General features: G+C 34.4%; 1 protein-coding gene across 1 annotated transcript in view; it reads left to right on the top strand.

Moving 5' to 3' along the window:
- The first annotated feature begins 347 nt into the window (after nt 1-347).
- Nucleotides 348-17,197, top strand: part of LOC102510618 (solute carrier organic anion transporter family member 1B1) — a 59,061-nt gene continuing 42,211 nt past the window's right edge. The window contains exons 1-2 of the mRNA XM_006184525.3: nt 348-472; nt 4,788-4,936. Of these exons, the coding sequence (XP_006184587.2) occupies nt 4,853-4,936 (84 nt within the window). The 5' untranslated portion in view covers nt 348-472; nt 4,788-4,852. The remainder of the gene's footprint in view (nt 473-4,787; nt 4,937-17,197) is intronic.

Here is a 17,197-nt window from a genome sequence, read left to right as displayed (position 1 = left end):
CACCCAAGCATCAAGCAAAAGAGTATATTTTATCTTTTGAAAGCTAAAGTAACCTGTAGACCAGTTTTGAAAATTGTCTGGAAATCTTTTCTATGTGGAAAAGTTTTAAATACTTTGGATAATCTGTTGTATTTGTATTTTTAGAGAAAAATATCTTATGCAACCAACTTGAGTAAGCAAATATAAATTATTTTCAGAAATAAAGCTTAATTTTTGAACTTCTACATACAAATAATTTACACATTCTGAGAAATGATTAACATAATTAACATAACAAAATATAGGAATGCAGAGAAGATTCTTAGAATAAGTGGTTAACTTTCTTCTATTTACCTTGGACAATGACCTAACAAGGTAGTTAATCATCATTGGACTGTAAAAAAAAATATAGCCAACCAACTATTTAACAAGAGACTCCAACAACAGATAAAGGGATGGACCTATTGCTGTTCCTGTAGGATCCAAAGTCCAGGTAAGGACCTCTGAGATTCTTGAATTTCAGTGTTTCTTCTATGTGAGAAACTACAAAAAATTTCAAGGAAAAAAACTGTTTTGATAGACATGATAAATGTCATGTATTTTATGCTTTGTGTCTTCTACACACTTCTAGAGGTAGCAGAGCCTCCGGTTCATGAACTTTTGAAAATAAAATACAGAAAACCAGATATTTATAATTTAAAAATAAAGTTTGAAATCCAGGTCCTTCCTGTTACTTTCTGGACAAGTGCAACTTCGGTCTGGAAAAAATGTACTTCTGGTTACCTTCTCAAAATATGCTACAAGGCAATTCTTTTCACTCACTGTATAGAATTGGTAGACTTACTCCCTATTTCTTTGATTCTATCATAACTGGGTAATGTGGGGTGAAGAGTTAGTCAGCAAACATGAAGAAATGGGATGTGTCTCGGAGCCACTTACCTGACTCTATTTTCCTTGCTTCAACTCAAGTTCTACTCGAGGTGAGAGAAAAGAAAGAGGTTTTCTAGATAATTTTATCTCTGATTATATGAGAAAAAAATTCTTAGCAGAGTTCCGGGCATAAACTAAGAACCCAATAAATATTAGTTCCCTTCCCCAATTCAGGAAGGTGGCTACCCTTTTAATTATTATTTTTATTTAATTAAAACTGATTATACCTCAATAAAAAATATATAAATAAAAAAAACCTCTTACATCATTTACAGACCCAGAAAAAGTCTAAGAAGTTAGTAGACTTTTTCCCTCCTCAGTACCACAGGTACATGGTAGGAACCGGGTCACTCGGCTTGCCCTGCTTTTCTGTGCTCACTCAGATAGTAAACGCTTGCACAGATAAGCAGAAGCTGGTGAGATCTGCCCTCTACGCCACCCCTCAATCAAAAGGCAGAAACAGGATGTTCTATTCAGGGAAGAGTTGCGATGCTATGTCTGAATGCCTGTCCTATAAAATATTGTAGTTTATGTCTTATAAACATACTGTGTTCCCAAAATTCATTTACATGTTAGTTGGTTAGAGCTCTGAGAAAAAAAATGTCGAGGAAAAATAATGTTAAAATATCTTCAAGTCAGGCTTAACATGCCATGGCAATGTGGAAAGTGTGGTGTTTAGCGTCAACCCTAAGGTGACATTCTAACTTTTTAACTTCTTTGTAGTGATTTGTTACAATTTAATCTTTCTTGGAAATGAGGTAAAAGTACCTACATTTCCAACTTTTTTTCCTGGATATTTTTTCCCATTATGGAGGAGAGAGGTGTGGGATAGTAGTCTGTCTGGGAAAACAGTGGAAATACAGGGAAAAATAATGACTATGTTACAAGGGATATTCTCCAGTGGAGCAGGGGTGCTGGAAATGTTATTTCAACTGGGAGTAATGGGAAAAAAATCTAAGAGGGGTGATTGGGGGCAAAATTACAAACAAGAGACGAGGAAGAACATTATAGGTTAAGAAGAAACATACAGATAGGCAGAGACCTTTCTTCTGGGACAATGGTCCCACGTAGTGGGAAGCGCTTACAGGCATACTGGGAAGTAAGAGCAGAAACAAGGACTGGGTTATTTTGGGAAGAATGTCAAATACGAAATGTGGATTTTATTTTGTGTGGTACAAGGGACCCCTGAAAGAGTCTGAGGATGAATATGATACACATAGGAAGGGGACAAGGATGGGAGACAGGTTAATCATTTAATCAATTGCAATAAACGAGGATAGGAGTGATGAGATAACAGCATTCGGGAATACTTTTTCAGTAGCCAACCCAACCAACCAGACAAACACGAAACTAAAGCTAAAGGGTGACTATCCACCTTTAAGATCATTCAGATTTGCAATTCTGCAATTGAGTGGTGAAAAAGGATTTCCTAACATTTAAGTCCTGAAGAAAGATAAGGAGATACTCAAGTGAAAAAAATGACATACGATTTACCAAAAGGCTGCCAGTGACTTTGGGACCACCAGATTACTGATTCTCTCCTCACTCCACTTCATTCAGTAACTGAACAGGCACAGGTGTATGTATGGAGCACATACTTGAAGTAGATAAGTGGGATTCACTTAGATGTACATTGGTGTGGGTTTCTGCATTCATATGTAAGACACATCTGCTCATATATACACAAGGGATAATGTGTTCAGGTAGTGATCATTTCTACAATTCTACATTAACCATTAAATATGCATTATGCCTACTTATGGACTTAACAGATTTATAACAGAGTCTCCATAAATCCTTGTTGAAGAGAGGAATAAATAAAATACCCAGTTGATCCTCATTATTTGTGGATTTGGTATTTGTGAATTTTCCTACTCACTAAAATCGATCTGTAACCCCCAGATCAATACTGCTGCTTTTTCATGGTCATTCATATACCTGCCCAGAGTGGCAAAAAATTTGAGTTGTCTCACACGAATGTTCTGAAGTCGGACAAGGGAGGACCATGCTTACTTGCTTCAGCTCTCATAAACAACTGCCCTTTTCACAGTCTACTTAATGCTTTTTTTTTTTTTTTTCAGTTTTGTGCTTTTTGTTGGTGATTTTGCTGTTCAGACGACTCTCTAGCGAAGCGCTGAAATGCTGCGCAGCGTTCCTAAGTTTAAGAAAGCTGTTATGTGCCTGATGGAAAAAAAATACATGAGTTACATAAGCTTCCCTCAGGCGTGAGCTGCAGAGTGTGACTAGCCACAAATTCAATGACACTAGGTCAATAATATAAATTAAATAAGGGGTCTTAACACAGAAACAGACATAAAACCAGGTTATGTATTGAATGGTTGACAAAAATGTTGTGACCTCAGATACACAGGAACGGACTCCGTATTTCCCCTAGCAGCAGTGTTTAGTGTCTGCTGCCTCTGTGTTTGCAGGGACTTTGGAGAACACAACTACTGCAAATAATGAGAACCAGCTGTATATATAACATATATTAACTGCATTGTATAATTAGTGCCTTATTAATAGTCATACATCTATGCTTATTTGTGTTTCTGTATAAACATGGATATTCTGGGTACATAAATATGTATTCTGCACATATGAATGATTAAGAATACATTTTCTCAACCTCAGTGAAGAACCCACTATTCCATTAAAAAAAAGAGCGAATCTAAGGAGCAAGCTGATTCACTTTACTAGTCTTTAAAATAGGGACTTAACATTCAAAATTGTAATTCCTTGTACATTTGACTCCAAAACTTCACTTGTAGGAATTTATCCTACAGAAATGATCACACATCAATAAACAGACTTCTTAAGAAAATTTTCTAATATGAAATAACCAGATGCAAACTAATCTAAATTAGGTCCTACCTAGACATCAAACTAGGTAGATACCAATGGACAATGGAATACCCTGTAACCATAAGAAAACAGAGGAAGTTATTTATTAATATGAAGTTGAATATATACAGCAGAGCAAAAAGAGAACAGGATTAATGGTATGCTGCCATTTGTGTTAGTTACAAATGCCTACCATATTTCTGGATAAGATTTTTTAGAAGTTAATGATACTGATCCTCAGAAAGAGAAACTGAATGCTGGGGAATGAGAGTTAGAGGAAAAATCTTTCCCATATGTCTTTTTTGATCTTTCGTGTTTTCAACTACATGCACATATTTTCTTTTTGTAATAAATGAACAAAATTAAAATAAAGTGGAATCACAATGGTGGTAAGGTTGAGCAGGCTCTCTGAGAGGTACTTAGAGCACACCAGACTCTTTTTAACAAATCCAAACTCTACCTACTTTTTGAGCCTGGTTCCAAAGGTATCTCTTCTATAAAACATTTTTAAGCCACTCATTACAATTCATTCTATTATTTTGCTATCCATTTTTGTCTATCTACTACATGCAAGGCACTGTCTGGCACTTTGCAAAACTATACACATGGATGAAACCTACATTTGCCTCCCTAAATCTTATAATGTAGATATACAGAAAATATAATAAAATTTTATCTCTGACAAATAATTACTAATTTAATCTAATCAATCAATAAAATATTAATTAATCTAATCTAATAGAGTGTGTGATTGTATATTACCTGATTTATTTGTTGTTTCAAGTTTTTCTCCATACATTTATCTTCCTAAATTACAGTCTCACTAAAGCTAGGCATTTGTGTATGTGTGTGTGGTTTTTCTCCCCTCCTTTTGTGTCCCAAGTTTCCCTAGCCCAGTGCTCAGGACACAGCAGACCTTGAATGAATATTAGTGGACTTGCTGATGATCGATGTTGATCCTGCAGCATTTATTTCTGAACTGAATACTGTTATTGTGTACAGTGAGATAAATTATACTTTTTCTCCCCAAAAAGGCAATCATTTCGAATCAAACATCGACAACAACTGAAAGCATTCACATGCTCGCTGCAGTTCAGTGATGGACCAAAACCAACATTTGAAGATGGCAGAGATACAGCCTTCAGAAAAAAGGAAAACTAGATTCTACTGCGATGGATTCAAGGTGGAATGAGTTTCATGTTTTCAAACTGAAATAAGTGAAGGGAGAATTTTTATTTAAAGAAAAGGCAGCCAGTGTTTTAAAAGAACATTTTACTTCAAAGTAGAGTTTTCAACTGAAGCATATATTAACATAGTAACAGGATGATCTATATCTTGATTTAAATCAGTCTTTAAATCTGAAAAAAAAAATATTTCTTTGGTGATATTTCTGATGGTTAAGAGTTTATTAATGTCGAAAATTTGGAAAGATTTTGATATCTTTTTTCTGATTCTTGATGGATCAAAAGATACTTTTAGATGTGATTAAAATAAAAGCAGTCTCTGTGTAATGGATAATATGTAAAAAAATATTTTCACATTTGACTTATAAACAGAGAAGTTAATCAGCCTTGTGATTCACTTGTGGTCTTGACTTACTCAAATTATTTTTTTGAGAGAACAGCATTTTTTATTCTAATAACTCAAATAATACAGTCTTATGAGAAAAGGCCCATAAAAACAACCAAAAGACCTAGCCCAGAGACCTAATTGATGATTTAGGAAAGCCATTTAATTTTTCCATATGCAAGCTGGTAAAAGTAGTAATTCTGTCTCTTGCTTTTGTCACAAAACAGTGGGACACTAAATGATATAGTCTGCATTGGGATTTTCTTAGATAGGGAAAAAAATACTCCTTGAGCACAGTGTTAAGGCAACCAAGGCTCCAGGAAATTGAGAAGTTTACCCCAAATCATCTATGCTGTAGATGGAAAACTCTTGAGCCTAAAGCAAAGCCTTTAAACTTCCTCTAGGGAAGACTAGAGGGAAAAAAAAATCAGTCAGCCTTCCTTTGATCAATATTTAAAGTGTTTTCCTTAAAGTTGTAGTTTTATCTAGCTGAATAAAGATCAGAGATTAGACTCAACTGCAGTCATGTTATATAAGGTCTGTTTTAACTTCGTCCAGAGAACATGAAATCTGTTTATTTTCAGAGATTACTGGTGAAGTCTGTTCTGATGAAATAGTTAAATAATATTTAAGCAGAACAGCAGTCACCAGGAGAAAGTACTAGCTAATGCAGCTGTACCTCTGCTGCCTAGAGCTATTACGGTGTGTTGGATTAATTTGCTTTTAAACGTTGATGGTTACAGTGATTTCATTTGCACATGCGTACAAGGTGACAACAACCTAGCTGAAGCAAATAAAATTGCCAGAGTGGTCCCTTTGCAGCATATCTGGAGAAGAGCTTCGAGTTAGCAAGTTGGCAGTGTGTTTAAAGAAAGTGAATTGCAGCCCAGTAATAAAGATCAGAGAAGCAATAACAATAATAGTAGCTAACATTTTTAGTGAGCACTTACTGTATCCAGACACTATTCGAGTGTTTTACAAGTAGTGGATTTATTCCTTACCACAATTCAGTCAGCCAGATGCTATTATCTCCCTTTTACAGATTAAAAAAAAAAATCCAAAAAACTTAGAGAGGGCAAATGACTTTCTTTTCTATCCCTAAGCTCATAAGTGGTGGAGTTGAGGTCTGAACTCACGCAGTTTAATTCCAGATCCCATGATTTCGATTGTACTACATATTGCTAAAGTAACTCAAGATGTCCTGGTAAGCATGAATTTATAAGTGGGCTATTTAATCCTCTTCCTCATTCTGTGCTTCTAAAAATTCACCTTCACACCAAATAATTTAGTTTCAAGCAAAATATGCACGTGCTCACACACAAATACACGTGTTGTTACTAATGCATACACAGGCTTAGCAGGGAGAAATGTGCAAAAGAGCAAACAGATAATGATTTTGAATAACAACAACGTATTTTGATTCTTTCAATTTCCTTTCCTTCAATTTTTAAGCTGAATCAAGGAGGTTATTACATAAACCTGACAGTAGAGCTGTTATCTTGACACTTGTCATTTCTGCATTTCAGATTTCTTGTACCACTGTGTTGTGATGAAAATTCTTTAAAAACACAAAAGTAATGCATCATTGTCGAAAGACATAAATATTAGGGCAAAATAAAAGTTCTCTCATTATACCTTTATTCCCACTTCACTTCCAGATATAATTAGGGTAACTACCCCATTTGTAACCACAACGCTATCCATATTCCACAGTTTTCCTCTGGTTCACCTTCCTCCAGCCATATTAGCCTTTTGGCTATTTCTCAAGAACGCCAAGTGCACTTCTGACTTGGAGAAGCTTGTACCTGCTGTTTCCTCATCTGAAATGTTCTAGTCAAGACATCTTGTTCTTTCATCCCATTCAAATCTCTGTTTACACAGTACCTCTTTCTGACCACTTCATATATAATAACAGCATTTCCTACCCATAACTATTGAGCCAAATTGACTTTTTTCATAGCATTTATCACCACCTAACACTGACACACAAATGCACACATTAAGTATATGTGTGTGCGCATGTGTGTGCAAATGGAGTAAAACAACACAAATTTATTACAAGTTTATAATAATCTTACAGTTCTGAAGTTGAGAAGTCTGAAATTGGTCTCAATGGACTAAAATCAAAGTGCTGGCAGGGCTGTATTCCCTTCTGGAGACTCTAGGGGACAAATCATTTCCTTTCCTTTTCCAACTTCCAGAAACTGCCAAAGTTCTTAGGTAATAACTCTCTTCCATATTCAAAGCTAGTGATGGTTGGTCAAGTATATTTCTCCCTTTGCATCACATTAACACTGACTCTTTTGTCTCCCTCTCCCACATTTAAAGACCCTTGTGACTACATTGAGTTTATGGGGATAATTCAGGATAATCTCTTTAAAGTCATCTGATTAGCAACCTTAAATCCATTTGTAACCTTAATTCCCCCTTGCCATGTAACTTAACATATTCATAGGTATGCAGAGTAATGGCACTCAAAGATGTCCAGGTCCTAATCTCCAAAACCTGTAAAAATACATATTTTCCCCCTAGAGGAAGTCATTTGCCCTCTCTGTATCTAATTCTTTTCATCTGTGAAAGGGAAATAATAGCATCTGGCTGACAGAATTATGGTAAGGAATAAATCCACTAATAGAAGTAAAACACTAGAACAGTGTCTGGCATATAGTAAGTGCTCAATAAATGCTGGCTACTATTATTGTTATTACTCCTCTGGTCTTTATTACTGGGCTGCAATTAACTTTCTTTAAACACACTGCCAACTGGGAACTTGAAGCTCTTCTCCAAACGTGCTGGAAGGGACCACTCTGGCAGTTTTATTTCTTCAGCCAGTTTGTTGCCACCTTGCTATGCATTGTGTGAATGAAATCACTGTACAGGTCATTGAGATATAAAGTTAGGTGGCTGATTTGAGCTCTTCTTTTTTGTTTTGTTTTGTTTTAAATGTAGTTAATCACTATGAACTTCCTTCTTAATACTCTTTTTGGTACATCCCGTATGCTTTAGTATGTTGTGACTTCATTTTCACTTATCTTGAGGTATTTTCTAATCTCCTTTTCTAATTCTTTGACATACTGTTGCTCAAAAGTGTGTTGCTTAATTTTCACGTATTTGTGAATTTCCCAGTTTCGCTCTGCTATTGAGTTCTAGCTTCATTCTGTGGGCTGAAAAGATACTTGGTGTGATATCAGTCTTCTTAAATTTGTTGAAACTTATTTTGTGACCTAATGTGCAATTTATCTTGGACAAAGGTATGTGTGCACTTAAAATGAATGTGTATTTTGCTGTTGGTGGGTGAAATGTTTTGTGTATTTTTTTCAGGTCAATTTGGTCTATAGTGTTTTTCAAGTTCTCCATTTCCTTATTAATCTTCTATCTGGGTGTTCTGGCCACTATTTAAAATGAGATATGAAAATCTTCTACTAGTATTATATTGCTGTCTATTTCTCCCTTCTGTTGTGTCAGTGTTTGCTTTATGTATTTAGGTACACTGATCTCTGATGTGGGTGTCTGTATGTGCATATACATATACATATATATATATATATTTTGTGTGTGTATATAAATTTTATACATATATATAATTTAAGTAATTCTTTCGAAACTCCTTTCAATGTTAGTCTGTATGTGCCAAATATTTTGAAAACTTACATGCTTGAGAATATATATCCTTATAGTCAAACAACCATTTGGTTAAATATAAAATTCTAGGGTCTATGTTCTTTTACTTTAATACTTCAAAAATATTTTTGTTTATTTTTATACCTCACTTGCTGTTAAACAGTGATTTTTTATCTTTCATGTTGGATATTCTATGGGCAGTACCAATCTGAGGTTTTTTTCATCTTTGTTAAATACTAGGAAAATTGCATTTATTGTTCCTTTAAATATTTCTCCTCTCCTGTTTCTTTCTCCTTTTAAGAAATCTATTATTCAATTATATTATTCAATTATTATAAATTTTAATTCAATGTTTGTATATCTTAACTTCTCATATATGAATGTGTATATATCTAAATTATCTATTTATCATCTTTTTTCTTCCAGCTTTCATATATATTTAAATAATTAATTAAGGAAAATTTATGCCAGAAGAAGTTCATTTTTTAATAAAGCACTTTAAAATTTGCAAGCAAGTAAGGCTAATAACATAGGTAACAGCCAGGATATTACCAAAAGCTAGGGATTATGAGAGTGAACTCATAAAATTTGGCTGAAATGAATCAAATAAAAATACATCAAAATACACAGAAACTAAATATGATAAACTCAGTAAAAATGCAAAAGGAATTAACCACAAGGTGTTTATCTATCCAAAGTGAGTTTGGGAAATATAATTGCCTGTAATTAGTAAATAATAGAAAAAAAGAAGAAAGATTAAATATCAAAAAATTTAAAAAGTGGTTTGTCTCAGTGTATTAAAATTATATAAAGCAAAATTAAATAAAAAGATGTAGATTTACAAAGATAAAGACATATGTTTTTAAAGCATAATGTTTGATTTTTAATAAAATTAAATATTTGGCCTGGGTATACTACCCGATTTATGCATCAGACAAGTGCTTTTTAGTTTTTTCACTCTGTAATACACGTTTCTAACTTAGTTATGATATATCTTACAGAGATCATGGGAAGGGCTTTGGCACTGAAAACTCTTCCTGTTCTTCCACTAGTGCTAAGAATGATATATTTAAATGGAGAATGTGAATGGAGCAAACTTTCAGAAATAAGCCTTATATTAATAAAGAGAAAAAAAGAGGATAAATCAATAGTGGCCTTCCAAATTCCACACATTTTTGATGCACTGACATTCACAAATACATTCATGAACTCATAAGTATCATTCCTTTGAATGTTACAGTGACCCTATAAAATAAGCAAGTTAATTATTACATATTTTCTTTTAGTGGATTAGGAAACTGAAGTTCAGTAAATTGTGTAACCTTTTCATCTTTGTTAGGTTAGTAAGTAAAAAAAAAAAAGAGAGAGAGAGAACTATATCTAGACCTTCTGATTGCGAAGTACATTCTTTTTTCTTGCATCGCATGCACACCAAGTCCATGGCTAGTTTTCTACTTTTGCTGAGAACAGTTCACTGGGTGAGAAGTTATCAGAAGAAAGAAGGGGAAAAGAGTATGAGATATGAAATCCAGATATGAAATAAAGCCAGGTAAAAAAATATATAATGAATCTAAAACCTAGTTTTTTCTGAAACACACCAGCAAATTGTATTCCAATCTTGTTTGGAAATAGTATATTAAATCTATAGTACTTAAACTTAATTCAAAATTAAACTAAACCTTATGAAAATTGAGAGCTAATAAAAAGGACAGTCACAAAGTGTTCTAGCTAGGAATTCTTCTAAGCAATTGTACAATTTAAAGGTGAGAAGAAGACAATCAATTTATCTCAGTAAAGCAAATAGCACAGTAATTTTAGGTGACAAATATTCTGAAATTAAGACTAATTAGTGGGTGACATCAGCATCATGGTAGCATGAGATTCTCCCTTTTTCTCTCCCCTTTATTCTACAACCAGTAAAACATCCACAACCTAACAAAGCTGACTCTGGACAACACACCAGGATGCCAGAGAATTCCACACATCTGTCCAGCCAAAGTTGGACGGGTTGGAACACACAGGGGACATGGAATTGGGAGGACAGCAGAGGCAGGCCCTGTGATCCCAGACCCCTATCCGTGGCTGCTCTGCTGAGTCTGGAGCCTCAGAGAACCTGGTAGCATCAGAGGAGGCATTGCACACAGCTCTAGCCTCCCAGCCACAGCAGCGCCTGCACCTACAGAGAACTGGGCAGCAATGGCAAAGTGACCTGCAACCCCGTCTTCCAGTTGGGGAGGTGCCCACAACTCTGGCTCACCCCAGTTGGTGCACCGTGAACCTAACAGTACCAGACACAGCAGAGGCATCTGCCATCCTGGCTTCCCAGCCACCCATTCTCTCCCTCCCTCTGCGGTGGAGGAGCCTGTGACTCAGGAGATCCTGGAACAGTGGAAGCGCCCACCATCCCAGTGCCCCAGGTGGTGTCTCTGGCAGCAGTAAGGAACCAACAACCACAGAGTCACAAACAGTGACAATGAAGGCACCAGGCTACACCACTGACAGAGGTGGTGGAGGGTGGAAAATGCTTATTTTCAAATATACTAGAGGGAGCTCAGGTTAGAGTGACCAAAAACCTGTGCTGTCGCATTACCTACTGAAAACATCATCCTCAGTAGTAAAAAAAAAAAAAAAAAAAAAAAAGAGTTATTCCTCCAAGACCAGGAACAAGACAAGAATGTCCACTTTTACTACCTTTGTTCAACACAGTATTGGGAGACATAGTCAGAGCAATTAGGCAAAAAAAGAAATAAAAGGGATCCAAACTGAAAAGGAAGAAATAAAACTGCCACTATTTGTGAAAGATATAATTTTACATAGAGAAAACCCTAAAGACTCCCGCAAAATGTTATTAGCAATAATAAACAAATATAATAAGGCTGCAGGATATGAATCAATACACAAAAATCTGTTGTGTTTCTATATGCTAACAATGAGCTTGTTAAAAGAGAAATGAGAAAACAATCCCATTTACAATTTCAACAAAAAAGAAGGAAATATCTAGGAATAAATTTAACCCAGGAGGCTAAAGACTTGGACACTTGAAAACTGTAAAACATTGTTGAATGAAATTGAAGATGACACAAAGAAATGGAAAAATATTTCATGCCCATAGAGTGGAAGAATTAACATTGTTAAAATGTCCATATTACTTAAAACAATCTACAGATTCAATGCAACCCCTATCAAAATCCCAATGATGTCTTTCACCGAAAGGGAACTAAAAATTCTAAAATCTGTATGGAACCACAAAAGACCTCAAACAGCTAAAGCAATCCTGAGAAAAAAAGAACAAAGCTTAAGGTATAATACTCCCTGATTTCAAAATATATTATGAAGTTATACTAATCAAAACAGTATAGTATTTTAAAAAAACCAGACACATAGATCAATGAAATGGAATTGAGAGCCCAGAAATAAACCCACACATATATGGACAAGGAACAAAGATCATACAATGAAAAAAAGACAGTCCCTTAAGTAAATGACTTTGGAAAACTGGACCGCCACATGCAATAACACTAGACCACTATCTCACACCATACAAATAGATCAACTCAAAATGGATCGGACTTAAATGTAAGAACTGAAACCATAAAACTCCTAGAAGAAAAGACAGGCAATACACCCTTTGATATTGGCCTTAGCAATAACTCTTTGGATATGTCTCCTCAGGCAAGGGAAACAAAAGAAAAAATAAACAAATGGTACTACATCAAATTAAAGAACTTCTGCAAAGCAAAGGACACCATCAACAAAACGAAAAGACAACTTACTGAATAGAAGAAGATATTTGCAAATCATATGTCTGATGAAGAGGTTAATGTCCAGCATATGTAAAGAACTCGTAGAACTTAAAAACCAAAAGCCAACCTGATTAAAAAATGGGCAGAGGACTTGAATACACATTTTCCCAAATAAGACGTACAGATGGTCAACATGCACACTGAAAGACATTCAACATCACTAATTATTTGGGAAATGCAAATCAAAACCACAGTGAGATATCATCTCACACCTCTCAGAATGACTATCATTAAAAAGGCAACAAATAACAAATGCTAGGGAGGATTTGCAGAAAAAGGAATCCTTGTGCATTGTTGGTGGGAATATAATGCTATGGAAAAAAGGATGGAAGTTCTTCAAAAAGTTAAATATAGAACTACCTACCATATGATCCAGCAATTCCACTCCTGGGTATTTATCCAAAGAAAATAAAAACACTGATTCAAAAAGATATATGCACCCCTATGTTCATTGCAGCATTATTTATAATGGCTAAGTTACGGAAACAACTCAAGTGCCCATGGATAGAAGAAAAGATAAAGATGTTGTTTACATATACAATGGAATACTACTCAGCCATAAAAAGATGAAACCTTGCTACTTGCAAGAACATAGATGGACCTTGAGGGTTTTATACTCAGTGAAATGTCAGATGGAGAAAGACAAATACCATATAATTTCACTCATATGAAAAACAAACTGACTGAAAAACAAAGTAAATGAACAAACCAAAGCAAACTCTGTAGATACAGACAACAGAGTAGTGGTTATCAAAGGGAAAGAGGTGTAGGGAGGGCAAAATGCATAAAAAAGGAAACTAACTTTTTGGTGGTGGGCACACTGTAGTGTATACAGAAGCAGAAATATAATGTTGAACATAACGAAACTTTTTGAAAAGTTTCAAGAAGAAAAGCTGATCTTGGTTATAAAAACAAGTATTTTTCAATAATATTGGATATATTCATAAATCAATTCTATAAATTATCATTGCACTTTCCTCAAAATAAATTTGAATTCTTTAATCAAAGTATTCAATGAATGGTAAAAAATTTCATTTTTAACACTTTTTGCATATTTCAATTATTGAAATCATAATTTGCAAACAGAATGTAAAAAAAGAGCTGAACAAATTAATTGATTAGCGATTATATAATGTATAAAATGTAATTTGTAATTCTAAAACTGTGTTTTAAAATATCTTGACATATGGAAAAATTATTTTAATACAGGTCCTATTTGAATTGGATAAACTTATATTCTGTACCTGAATAAAATGTAACTGAAAATACCTATAGTTTTCCAGCACTGAAAATTGTCAAATGTTAAAAAAGAAAACCTTATTTTTCCTCATATAAATACTTTACAACAAAGATACTCTAAAGAGAGGCAAAAATGATAGTACCTGTGATATTTAGAATACAAAATGTACATAGGTTAATATTTTTAAAAAGGAATTGAGAATATTTCCATTTAGCTCAACTTGCTATGGGCTTACTAAGAGAATATTTTCTTCATTAAAAACATTATGACCTGCAGAGAAGAGTCAATTGAAAATGCTGACAATTTCAAATTTAGTAATCATGAAATGCAATTCTGATGATTTCAGATAATTTTATGAATAGACTAAAATGTTTAAAAATAATTTGAAAAATATCCTTCAGAAAAATCATAGTGACATAACATTAGAGACAAATACTCATAAAAAACTGACTAAAGCACATGGATATATGCAGATATACATACTACTGGTATACATAAAAAAATCAATCAAGAATAATTACACTGTGTACACATAATTCTTATAATATAAATATTAAAGTAAGCAATGAAAAGAAAAATTTTTTAAATGTTTCCATCAATTTACTTGGATATATATTTTTATTTGAAAAAATAGAATAGTAACAAAAAAGTTATTGATCAATACAATTTCAAAAAATGTTTAAGCTTAATTTTTCACCACCCAATTTGCTCTAAAAAGTATTCCAGTTTATATGATCAATTATATATTTACTCTAGGTATAAAAGAGATACAAACCAAATTCCTACGAGGGTAAATAAAGCTTTACTACAGATGTGTCACTGAGGTAAACATTAAAAAGCTGAATTCACAGAAATAGCATAGAATAGTGGCTGCTAGGGGCAGAGGGTGGGGGAAATTGGGTAACGCTGGTCAAAGGGTATAAACTTTCAGTTAAGGATGCGTAAGTTCTGGGTATCTAATGTACAGCATGATGACAATGGTTAATGATACTATATTACATACTTGAAGTTTTCCTAAGAGAGTACATCTTAAATGCTCTCACTACAAAAATAAAAAATAGGTAACTATGTGAGGTGATGAAGGTGTTAACTAGCTTTATTGTTCTAATCATATCACAATATATGTATATGTCAATCACAATGTGGTATACCTTAAATTTATACAATTTTGTCAATCATGTTTCACTAAATCTGGAAAAATAAAACCTCATGCAGTACTCCCATTGCTGCAAATGGAGGAAAGCAGTCAGACTACTACAAATAAAGCAAATGAGAGGTAACAAGGGTCTGAGTTAGAACAACAGAGAGATGAAGGAGAAGTAGACTAGTATATTAACTCCAAGAAATGTTGCTTTTCCGTGTGCGAAATTCTTGTGTTCCAATCACAGTTCTGCTACACTTTTAGCTTTATTCCCTTAAATAACTTGGTTAAATAATTCCCTTAGTTAAATAATAATCTCTACAAGTTATTATTCTTACTTGTAAAATGAAGAGTAATACTTGCCATGCAAAGACTATGTGAGCATTAGAAATAATACTTGTAGAGTACTCAGAACACGTCCTAGCAGATACTAGCTTCCATATAATAACATGATTTATATGCATGCCCTTCCTGTATTCATTGGAAACAGAAATACCTAGTGGACGGGAAGGTATTAAGTTCTCTGTAGGATGTCTGATGCAAACCTTCATCTGTGCTGTTAAACATGTTTCAAAAGCTATAATGCCTAGTGATAGTTTCTGTTTAGACAAATTTAGAGATGTGCTAAGATCTATGTCATAGGAAATAATAGATTACAAAGAAAGTACACACATCTATCCAGAAAATGTGGCATAAACTAGCATATTGATTATGCATATTTATTTCAGATACTGTATTTTTCTCATTCTTATAGTTTATTTTTATAGTTTTTGGTAAAATTTTCTATTTCATTTATTATGAGATTGTTTTCCTTTACTTGAAAGGCCTGGTTAGATTAGTTGCTTTAAAATTCTTGTCCAGTAACACTAACTTAAGTGTAATGTAAAGGTTGGTGTTGGCTGATTGTTATTTTTCTTGAGAACTGGTCACATTTTCCTGGCTCTTCAATATGGTGGTAATTTTGGACTTTGTTTCATTCTTCCAAAGGGTTTTGATATTTTTTGCTTGTTTTATAAGGCAATTAAGTGTGTTGACCTCAAACTGCAAGCTCCCTTAAGCAGGAGTTCAAATCTCATTTCAATTACTTTATCCTTAGCTGGGCTAACCTGAGGTGCCCTGTTCATGCATGGCTCACAGGTCAAAGATTTGGGCAGTTTATACACAGAATCTGGAGCCCCTTCTCTAGATGTCTTCCTTATGAGATTCTTCCCTTTTAGGTAGCAGCGGTTAACCTAAACTCTTCTTTCTCATTCTTCAGGCAAAAGGACTGTGGGTTTTTAAAAAGTGTTTTCGCTTTTCTGAATAATGCTAACTGTGGCCTCACCTTAAAGCCATGAGAGTGACAAACTAAACTCAGGCATTTCCTTCTTTTAAGTGTCAACTCCTGTCCACAATCTGATGACTTTTGTTTGCTCTCCTATGCTTTTAGATGTTTTTTGTTTTCCCCTCACACTTTATCATTATTTGCTGCAGGATCAGTCCATGGGAGCTTATTCAGCTATGTTGGAAGTGGAAATGGTTATAAATATTTAAAAATCACCCTGGCTGTGGTGTGAAAAGAGTTAACAATGAGGCAAGAGATGCCAGTTCAAAATGGTAGTAGTCAGGATTAAAAGTGATGGTCATTTGAGGTGAAATTATAAAGTGGAGCGTACTGAAAAAAGAGATGTTTATAAGATTAAATTTTTAGCTTTGGGTGACTGATTGGATGTGATACATAAGGGAGCAGATGCTGGCCTGGGCAGCAGATAGCAGGTGGTGACACAGGAAAAGGGAGGTGAAAAGGGAGAAAGAAGAGGATGTGATCTGGAGGTAAAAACCAAAATGAAGCCCTAATATAGGCACATTGGAAAAGCAGCCTGAACCTCAGCAAAAGCAAGCTTGGCTCAACATACAGATTTGACAATCATCAGCATTTAGGTGGCAATAAAAACAATGACAATTGACGAGTTTTCCCAGAACGAATATGTAGAGTAAAAAGACAAGAGTCCGAAACAAAACTCTGTTGAAACAAAAAATCTGGAACAGCCAGAATAACATAAACCTGCTAAGGACACTTGAGAAGAATAG

Source organism: Camelus ferus, chromosome 34, assembly GCF_009834535.1.
Source record: "Camelus ferus isolate YT-003-E chromosome 34, BCGSAC_Cfer_1.0, whole genome shotgun sequence".
NCBI lineage: Eukaryota > Metazoa > Chordata > Mammalia > Artiodactyla > Camelidae > Camelus > Camelus ferus.
Note: the sequence above shows the minus strand (reverse complement) of the source record. Positions and strands in the feature narration are given on the sequence as shown.